The sequence below is a fragment of the Tyto alba genome, unplaced genomic scaffold (genome assembly GCF_018691265.1).
Source record: "Tyto alba isolate M040663 unplaced genomic scaffold, T.alba_DEE_v4.0 Super-Scaffold_14, whole genome shotgun sequence".
NCBI classification, from domain to species: Eukaryota; Metazoa; Chordata; class Aves; order Strigiformes; family Tytonidae; genus Tyto; species Tyto alba.
Genome location: NW_024881276.1, coordinates 58,550,100 through 58,559,221, shown reverse-complemented (window position 1 = coordinate 58,559,221; position 9,122 = coordinate 58,550,100). Strand labels below are relative to the sequence as shown.

At 48.2% G+C, this 9,122-nt stretch overlaps 2 protein-coding genes across 2 annotated transcripts; one reads left to right on the top strand and one right to left on the bottom strand.

The window, feature by feature from the left end:
• Positions 1-549: 549 nt before the first annotated feature.
• Positions 550-6,704, bottom strand: PHB2 (prohibitin 2). Its single transcript, XM_042788392.1, has 10 exons — positions 6,511-6,704; positions 6,292-6,376; positions 6,131-6,210; positions 5,836-6,020; positions 3,898-4,027; positions 3,324-3,427; positions 2,809-2,886; positions 2,164-2,240; positions 1,932-1,937; positions 550-1,121 (listed from the first exon to the last, which is right to left on the bottom strand). The coding sequence occupies exons 1-10, from the start codon at positions 6,635-6,637 to the stop codon at positions 1,088-1,090; spliced, it is 906 nt and encodes a 301-aa protein (XP_042644326.1). The 5' UTR covers positions 6,638-6,704; the 3' UTR covers positions 550-1,087.
• Positions 6,705-6,770: 66 nt separating this feature from the next.
• EMG1 (EMG1 N1-specific pseudouridine methyltransferase) lies at positions 6,771-9,073 on the top strand. Its single transcript, XM_032995624.2, has 6 exons — positions 6,771-7,002; positions 7,082-7,183; positions 7,531-7,672; positions 8,052-8,110; positions 8,284-8,433; positions 8,750-9,073. Exons 1-6 carry the CDS (start codon positions 6,877-6,879, stop codon positions 8,861-8,863), a joined length of 693 nt encoding a protein of 230 aa, XP_032851515.1. The 5' UTR covers positions 6,771-6,876; the 3' UTR covers positions 8,864-9,073.
• The last annotated feature ends 49 nt before the right edge of the window (positions 9,074-9,122 follow it).

Below are 9,122 nucleotides of genomic sequence, written 5' to 3'. Positions count from 1 at the left end.
CAGTGCTCCTTGTGGGTCCCTTCCAATTCAGGCTATTTTACAATTCTGTGATCCTGTGAAATCACCAAAACCTAAATCTAGTATAGGGCAGCCCAGTGAGACTGGGAAAAAGCTAGCCCCTGAAGCAGACAAGATTCTGCCTCTGAAACCCAAGCACAGAAGAGCGTTTAGTCAGTGGCAGATTTCTCCTGTACTTTCAGCCAAGAAAGCAGGAGAAGGGAGGGGGAAACCCCAAGGTCTAACAGTGGAGGTCAGGACACGGTACACACACACTGCCAAGACACTGAAAAGCAGGTCAACCTATGCTCATCTCTAGCACCTGCAGGCAGCTGAGAAACAGACCCTGGTCACCCCTGGAGCTGTATGAGCATCCACACTTGCTCATTCTCTCCCCACCCTGGGATCTCTCACAGTGAACAGGAGGGTGTTTCTCTTGCTCCTTTCTTCACATCATCCTGATTCTGTCTTCAACTAAATAAAAGCTCTGTTCCACCTCCCCTTACGCAAAATAACCTATTTTTCAGACACTAAGCATGCTAAGACACAGTATAAATTTTGGAAGGTTTAATTTTTACAAATGTTTGAAAGAATCACTGAGCAGACAGTGAGGCAAACAGCTATTCCAGCAGTGACAGGCACCCAATGAATGACATTTTCCTGAATTCAGTCCCAGGTTCTCTTGGGATCAAGAAAGAGAAACAAAATTTACTAGAAAAAAAGCCTGGTGCTGATGGCAGCGGAACTCCCTCACTTGGCCAAGAATGAATTCTCATTTTACCCTCCAGAAATCTAAAGATGAATTATTAGAGGTGAATTACTATATCCACATGGGTAAATACCAGTAAGTCCCCTTGCCCCCTCCCCAAATTTAACTGGTAGAACGAGGCAGGAATTACAGCTCCCTAGAGGAAAAACGCAATCCCGTAACTGGATCACCACAGAGGAGCAGGGGCACGGGAACCAAATCTGGCTCCTGGGTTAACAACTTCAAAGTGAGGGCAAACAGTGCTAGTGGAGGGAGTTCCAAGCTCCTCACTCGTATCTTCTACTGGTCAGTGCTGCTGATTCTAGGAGGCTTTAGGTTCTTTCACTTCTTCCCTTGTTTGAGTAGGAGACTGTCACTGAAAGGGAGACAGAAGTGACTCATTAGTCCAGAAAGCACAAGCAGAGCTGAACCAGCCCCCCACTACAGCCCTGGGGGGTGTGGAGTGTCACCCCTAAAGGATTTTGGACTTCCAAGTCCTTCCTACTAGGTACTTTTTTCAAAGCCCCTTAAACCTTCCGGGCTGAGTAAGACAGAATCTGGTCAGAGGTAAAGAAGAAGGATCTTATAATCAGAGATCCTGCAGGAAAGAAACCGGCTCTGGCTTCCTTTCTTGATTCTAGGAAGTCTAGGCTTTTAGCTGCATGCTATTAGCTCAAGCTGGCACTGTCTCGTCCAGTAAACACTGGAAAGATTAGGCAAAGCCACCAAACTGCTGCCAACTCTGAAAGCAGGAAACGGGCTTTTCTAGCACGGACCCGAAAGCTTCTGGAGAGTAACAAAAGCACCTTTCCTAGAGATCATTACTCCAAACCAACACAAATCCCTACAATCATCTAACTGTGTTCTTACAGCCCTCTGCCATAAATGCGGGATGCTGCGTACATCAGAGGATGCTCCGCAGTTATTCCTGCCCTCACGCACAAGGTTCTTTGTGTGACACAGGCAGAGCTCTGATTACTGACTATCTCCTACTTGATGCAGATGTTTGTGTGGCCCGTGCAAGGAAGGCTTTAAGCTTCACCTCACCAATGGGAACTGAGATAGAGATGGAATAAACTGCCTGTGGCCAGAAAAGCCCAAGCCGGAAACATCCCAGGCACCAGGCAAACATTTAACACCCTTGTTCCAAGTACTAACAAAAGGATCAAAATAAAGAGTGCCTTACCTTCCTCTGTGTGTCATCAGATGCAGTAAGGAAAAGCGAGGGGAAGGAAGAAAAACAGGGTAAATTGGTTAGATTTAACAAAAATCTCAATTTCCACAGTAAGACTGCTCCCTGCCTGGCTGTGTCCTTTGGCATCAGGCTCCTCTCAGAGAAAAGATCCTGAGAGAGCTCCAGAAAGGGGACCAGCTTCTCAAGTGGGATGCAGATAAATCCAGTCATCTGGCCCCTTTACCTGGTGAAGCCCTCATCCTGCAGGTTCAGTACCAAGTTATCTGCTGTGAGATACACACGGTTTTGTGAGCCAGCAATCTGAAAAAGAAATCCATTACAGAGACTGCAAAAAGGAATATAAATGCACATGGAGGAATAACACTAATTAAAAAAAAAACCAAACAACCTATCTCCCCCTCCAGACACAGCACTCTTGTGTTACTCAAGATCTCAGTTAAATCAAGGCAATTCCCCCAAACAACTCTTAACTTCCTGACGTTCCATCCCAGTGCCATCAGACTTTCTAAAAGAAGTGCTCACTCGGTGTCTCTGTCAGAAAGACCTTTGGTCCCACGCTTATCTGTCCCCCTTTCTCAGCATGCAGGAAGCCAGGAGCTTTTGGTGGCTGCAGCCGAGTGTGGGAGATGGAATCTGATGTGGATCTGGTCTTGTCATATGGGGGCCACGAACTCCCAGCCTCACATCTAATTGCCGATCACTGCAAGCTAAATCTTAAGTGCTACTCGAGCAGAGAAGAGCTGGGCAGGAGCAAAGGTCAGGACAGGGCAGGTCACATTCGCCTTAAATTCATCATGTGGCCACTGGGCTGGGGGAACAGCACAAGGACTGCAAAAGGATGAAGAAAATTCCGTGCCCCGATGCTCACCGTTTTTGAGATGTTTTGAGCAGCTCGGATTTTACGTAGCTTGATGTAGCCTGGATTCCTGCTGAGAGCTTCACCGAGGTACCGGGGAGCAAAAGTTAAGGGAAAAACTGCTAAAAGAAGCCATCTACCCTCAAGGAATCCTTCCTAAGCCACACCATCAAACATCTCAGGGGGAAAAAGCAGTCTCTATGCCAATAACATGAGCCTTCGGGGAAACATATTTTCACTTCCCCAAATCAAGAGCAACATTATGGATTATGGTCGCACACAGTCAAGAGAAGTTAAACCTTACAACAGGGAGTGAAGGCTCATGGTCTCCTCCGTTCTGACCTGTTACCTCAGTCAAGCCTCGCTCCAGCCAACTTGGGGGAGGGTGGTGGTAACATATAAATGACGGTGACCGACTCGAAACTACCATCTGGTAACAATCTCCTCAGCACGAGCCCTGCGTGACAGATTCTCGGGACTGTCAAGCTCACAAGCCACATCCCACAAAATCTCCCACAGCAGGATATCATCTTGGCAGCTGTAGCTTCCCCTTCAGCCTGAACAATCTTCTGTTTCTGCTCCTGCTTGGCCTTCTCCACCAAAAACTGGGCGCGCTGTGCCTCCTGCTGGGCTGCAGAAAGAATGGCCAAAACCACTGGAAACAGATCCCATCTTCTGAGCCCTCCACCAGAACCCCAGAGCTGAGGCCTGGGGGCTCTGCTTCCGAAAGAACCGACAGCATTCTGGGGCCATAACCACAAGTACAAAATGTATCTGAGTCTACCTTCCTTTTTTTTTGTAAGTAAAATCAAAACCATCCAGAACTTCTACACATAATCTCCATAGTGAGTCCCAGTCTGAAGAGGAACCAGTCTTGGGAACTCAGTCCCTATGATGGTCTATCCCATTAGCTATGACCCAAAGTTTTCTGGTAATACCTGTAAAATAACCTGTTTAGCTTCATTACTAAGGAGGCTGAGATTTATAGCTCTGTAGCTGTACCAGTGCAAAAGCAACGTCACACTAGCCCAAATTCCACTTCCTTGTTCAATAATTTAGTGAAAAGGCAATCCACCTTTTTTGGGAATAAATTGAACTCACCCACTTGCTTAGCTTCCACAGCTGCTGTGTATTCACGACTGAAACTAAGCTCTGTGATAGCCACATCATCCAGGATGAGGCTGAAATCCTTGGCTCGCTCTGTCAGTTCTCGCCTAATGAGCAGAGACACCTGAAACACAAATATAGCAAAAAAGAGTATCAAACACAGGCTGTTTCTCACTTCTTGTGCACTTCAAAAGTGAAGCACAACTGCTCTTCACAGTTCGTTTACACCGGGCCCAAAAGATTACCCAACACAAACCCTGAACATCAATATCACCTCTGAATCTGCTACCTCTGAATAATGCTGCACATCCATAGCTATGTATATTTTCAAAAGTGTATTACAGCTTATTTATAGTTATTACCTAACCACACTATATAACTAATATTGCAAAAAATAATAAAAAAAAAAACAAACAAAACACCTTACTGAAAGGTTTTTTTGCTTTCACATCCTACCACATCTAGCTCCACAGTTCCCACACGTTTTGGCATTAAATATTTCCTTCTCCACCTGGAATTTGCCAGTTTGTGGTTTGACCGTCTCCTCATATTTGTATTCAGATGCCACAGATCATGCTTAATTACTGTAACTACTTGTTTAGTGTGGCTACTCCACATTTTGTAGTCTCTCTGGATGAGTGTCGTTGGCAGACGTTTTGATTTATTCTACCTTTAACTTGCCAGTACCTTTTTTCAGGTAGGCTGATAAATCCCGCACCAAATATTGACTTAAATGGAAACTACTGTTACAGTATCACAACTGACCAGTCTAGCATTCACTTTTACTTTCACTGCAGCTGTTTCAGAGCAGAATTTTAAAATGATGCCAGAAACCTTCACGGTGTGAACTGTGAGTACCTAACTACGTAAAGTCACTTCATTTTCTTCTGATTATCAACTGCTTCAATAGGCATCACTTTACAGTCATGAACACTGGATGATTATGAGACAAGAACGGAAAATCAGTTCAGTTTGTTCAGAAGTTTCAAAGATACGTAACAGTCATCTTTGCTTACGATAAACATAAATCCCTTGCAGACATTGCTTCTTTGCTGTCACATCCTCCCTTTCCATTAATTCTCTTTATCCAATTCCATTAACAACATCCTTCAGTGCACACCAGGAGGCCTAGCACAAAACCCTGTGGTTCCTGCTATGAATTAGTTCTCAAAACAAGACCTGGACACCTAGTTCTACTTTTTGCCTTTTTTGTGATGGATCAGAAACTAGTTAAGAGATGCTTTGCATTTCATCTGACAATTTACCCTCTTTAGCAGTCTCATACAAGATCTTGTCTAAAGCCTTTTAAAAGAAGACCAGCAACTTCTCTCTCCCTCAGCTGTGACAGGCAAGGAATATTCTCAGAATCCCCGGCCATCAAATCATCAGAACACAAGCCTTCAGACACAGGCTTTTTAAACCTAAACATTTCTATTATTTTGCAAACCTGCCAGATTACCTTCTGATCTTTTTCTAAACAGAAATATTTTCTATCCTTCTGTAGCATCTATTACTGAAACTTTACTGCTTTGTTAACTACTCATCCACTTCGTTTTTCAAGTCCTTTGAAACTGTTTAATTTGCTCTGACAGCTCTTTTGATACCCATGAGGGGCCAGCTCATTTTTTTAAAGGCAGTTCTACTGTTACCTATGGACTATGATGTAAAGGAGCTCTCCCTCCCCCGTCATTACATTATGGTGCAATTTTACATTCTATATACCAACAAATCCAGTTTTCTTCTCAGAAGCTAGTGATACAGCCTTAGTGTTTGTAGCTGTATTAGAAACAAAATTTAAGTGGGATACAGTTCCATGCCCTTTTCATTCGACGCACCACCTACCAGCCTAATACATTCATCTAACATTCCTCACAACCGCTGTTTAGTTGTTTCTTTGTAATCTGAGTTTAAGTCTCCTCCACGAGAGTTTACCTGGGCTCTCTGAGTGATGAGCTGCGAAGCGTTAAACTTGGCTACCACGCTCTTGAGCACTTCGTTAACAATGGAAGGCAGGACTCGCTCCTCGTAGTCCAGGCCCAGGCGCTGGTACATGCTGGGCAGCTCGGCAGCATTAGGGCGCGTGAGAACACGCAGCGAAATGTTCACCATCTGCAAATCTGAAGAAGAGAGGGATGAGAAGGGCCAGCGCAGCAGCCGGACCCCTGTCCCCTCCCGCCTCGCAGGCGCCGCCTGGGCCTCGCGCTCCGGCCTAAGGGGCCGCTCTCACCTTTGGAGCCGGTGGGGGAAGAGATTTTCCGGGGCCGGGCTCGAATATCGTAGATGATGGGGTACTGGAACCAGGGGATCCTGCGAGGGGCGGGAGGCGCGTTACGGCGCGGGCACCCGCAGCGGCTGGGGCCGGGCTCAGGGCGGGGGAGGTGGCCTTACCTGAAATGCAGCCCCTCGGCGAGGATGGTGTCCTGCTGGACGCCGCCGATGCGGTTGAAGAAGATGGCCCGCTGGCCGCCCTCCACTGCGGGGAGAGAGGGGGCACGGTCAGCGCGGGAGGCGGAGGAACCGGGCGCGGGAGGCGGAGGAACCGGGCGCGGGAAGCCCGGGGCGGTGTGTGGGGGTGTGGGTGTGTGTGTGTTTGGGGGGGTTACTCACCGATGAAGACGGACTCGCGGACGCCGTAAGCCAGGGCGCCGGCGCCCAGCAGCAGCTTGAGAGCAGTGCCGACGCCGCGCGGCCCGGCCGGCAGCCGCCCCGCCAGGTCCTTCAGGTTCTGCGCCATGGCCGCGCCGCGCCGGGAAGGACAGCGGAAGCCGCCCTCCCGCCAAGGCGCTCCGGCGGGAAACAGCGGCGCGGAAAACGTCGTCCCCCCCCCCGCTTCCACCTACCGCCTTCCGGCGCAGCCCGCGCGGCGATCCGGAAGTGGGGCCGGCCGGAGCCAGAGAAGGTTGCGCGTTCCAGGCGGCATCTTGGGCGGTCGGTGTCTCCCGGCGACGTGATCCCGGTGCCGCGTGTGGCAAAATGGCGGCGCCCAGGCGGCCTCGCGAGGGGGAGGTTGTGGAAGACGCTTCGCCGGAGGTGAAGCGGCCCCGCGGGCAGAAGCGGCTCTTGGTGGTGCTGGAAGGGGCGAGTCTGGAGACGGTGAAGGTACGGGCGGCAGCAGGTCTGGCCGAGCCGAAGGCGGCCGCGGGGCGCCCTTGCCCACCTGTCTGTGCTTTGGCCGTAGGTGGGGAAGACGTTCGAACTTCTCAACTGCGACAAGCACAGAACGTTGCTGCTGCGGAACGGCCGGGACCCCGCGGAGGTGCGGCCCGACATCACCCACCAGGTACCGGCGGGATCCGGGCAGCGTCTGTGCCGGCCCAGGCGGCTTTGGGGGGTGGCGGAGCAGCCCGGCAGCCGGCTTGAGGAGGTTCCCCCTCAGGTCTAGGGGTCTGCTTGTGCCCCTGGAAGAGGGGCGAGTTTGGCCTTACCCGTTACGCTTGTGGGTTTTTAAGTTTATTTGGGTATGGGATTGCTTTTGGCATTACAGTAGAACTTCCATAGTCAAGCTGAACTCCTTTCTGTCTCAACATCTGCCCCTTCTGCACTCGTGGGGCCTAACCCTCAACTTTTCAAAGACCCCTCTCTTTTATGCCTCTTCTATTTCCACTACTGGGTGTTTTTCTATTTCAGAGTCTTTTGATGCTCATGGATAGCCCACTGAATCGGGCTGGCCTCCTGCAGGTTTATATCCATACCCAGAAGAATGTTCTAATTGAAGTCAATCCCCAAACCAGAATCCCAAGAACTTTTGATCGATTCTGTGGTCTCATGGGTAAGTGAATCAAACTTTACATCAGCCACAAAATAATGCAGGAAGGTGATCAGGAGCGAAAGAACTTCGGGAAGAGTCAAAAAGTTGCACCAACTTTAAAAATGTGGAAGTGAGAAAAGAACAGAGAAGTAAAAATGTCTTTTAGTGAGTTCCAGGATGCATAGTCCAACTGTGTGTTCCTTAGCACCATGGGGAATGCTTGCATGGGACTGCTAACAGCAAAATAACTCATCGCTCAGTAATTTTTAGGACTACTTTAGATGGTGCTGGGAACTCTAAAGGTGGACTTTTTGTCTGCTTCAGCTCTGATCACTAGTTAGAGGATAGGATTCCTCCAGCAAGAAAACAGACAGCTTAAGTAATTTTCTTCTCTCATCAGTTCAGTTGCTGCATAAGCTCAGCGTTCGCGCAGCTGATGGGCCTCAGAAATTGTTGAAGGTAAACATTCTTTGACTGTTCAGAGGTAATGCCACAACATTCCTCCTTTGCAGCTAGGGATGTAGGAGTGATTTTTGAATTTTTTTTTTTTTTTTTTTTTTGCAAACAATGGACTTAGCTATGTGCCAGAGTCTTTTACCTCTACACCTCTATTAACTTTCTGCTTTCTGTAGGTGATTAAAAATCCAGTCAGTGATCATCTCCCTGTTGGCTGTATGAAGATAGGTACCTCTTTTGCAGTTCCAAAGGTGTCAGATCTGCATGAACTGGTTCCTACAGCAGAGCCAGTTGCCATTGTTGTGGGAGCTTTTGCTCATGGTTCAGTAAGTGCATGTATCCCTTATTTGAAGTTGTAAGAATATTTAACAGCGCAGATTTCAGTCTTGTTCCAAGTATGTTTTGATTCTGACCATTTTTTGGCTTGGTCTCCCCTGTCCCACCCTCACCTTTCTTTCCCTGAAGTAGGCTTGTTAAAAAAAGGCCCAATGTTGGAACACTTGGGAATTTTCTCCCTCCCAAAAGAGGGCACTAGTGAGGTCTAGCAGTTCTCCTGCTGGAGAAATGCTGTGCCTCCCCAAGCAGTGGAGATAGATGGGACTAAGTGAAAACCTGCAGCTTAATTTTTCTCTCTTTCCCCAGGTCAATGTTGACTATACAGAAAAGATGGTTTCCATCAGCAACTATCCCCTCTCTGCTGCCCTGACGTGTGCTAAAGTTACTACTGCCTTTGAGGAAGTCTGGGGAGTAGTATGAGCTTCTGCTACTGCTGTCATGGTAGACTCCTATACAGTAACTCCATATTCTGGAAAGGCTCTTTTATTTGGGTGTGGACCTGGTGCAACTTTGGGCTCCTAGAAGGGAAGAGGCATCAGTTTCATCCTTGTAGCTTCTGGATCAATGAGACTTCAAATGGCCTGCCCCACTGGCCCTTTTTCCTCCTATTAAAGGTCACTTTTCACAAGAGTGCTTGTGTATTTTGCTTCCTCATGTTCCATGCATGGGCAGGCTCGGT

What these genes read in the sequence shown, in the direction of transcription:
- PHB2 (XM_042788392.1), bottom strand. Translation starts at nt 6,637, where the DNA reads ATGGCGCAGAACCTGAAGGACCTGGCGGGGCGGCTGCCGGCCGGGCCG. An exon ending in TGTGGAAGCTAAGCAAGTGG is followed by an intron (nt 3,428 to 3,897) that starts GTGAGTTCAATT and finishes TTCTTTCTGCAG; the next exon opens with CCCAGCAGGAGGCACAGCGC. An exon ending in AAGCTACAGCTGCCAAGATG is followed by an intron (nt 2,887 to 3,323) that starts ATATCCTGCTGT and finishes GCTCCCCGGTAC; the next exon opens with CTCGGTGAAGCTCTCAGCAG.
- EMG1 (XM_032995624.2), top strand. Translation starts at nt 6,877, where the DNA reads ATGGCGGCGCCCAGGCGGCCTCGCGAGGGGGAGGTTGTGGAAGACGCT. An exon ending in CGAGTCTGGAGACGGTGAAG is followed by an intron (nt 7,003 to 7,081) that starts GTACGGGCGGCA and finishes CTTTGGCCGTAG; the next exon opens with GTGGGGAAGACGTTCGAACT. An exon ending in GAGCTTTTGCTCATGGTTCA is followed by an intron (nt 8,434 to 8,749) that starts GTAAGTGCATGT and finishes CTCTTTCCCCAG; the next exon opens with GTCAATGTTGACTATACAGA.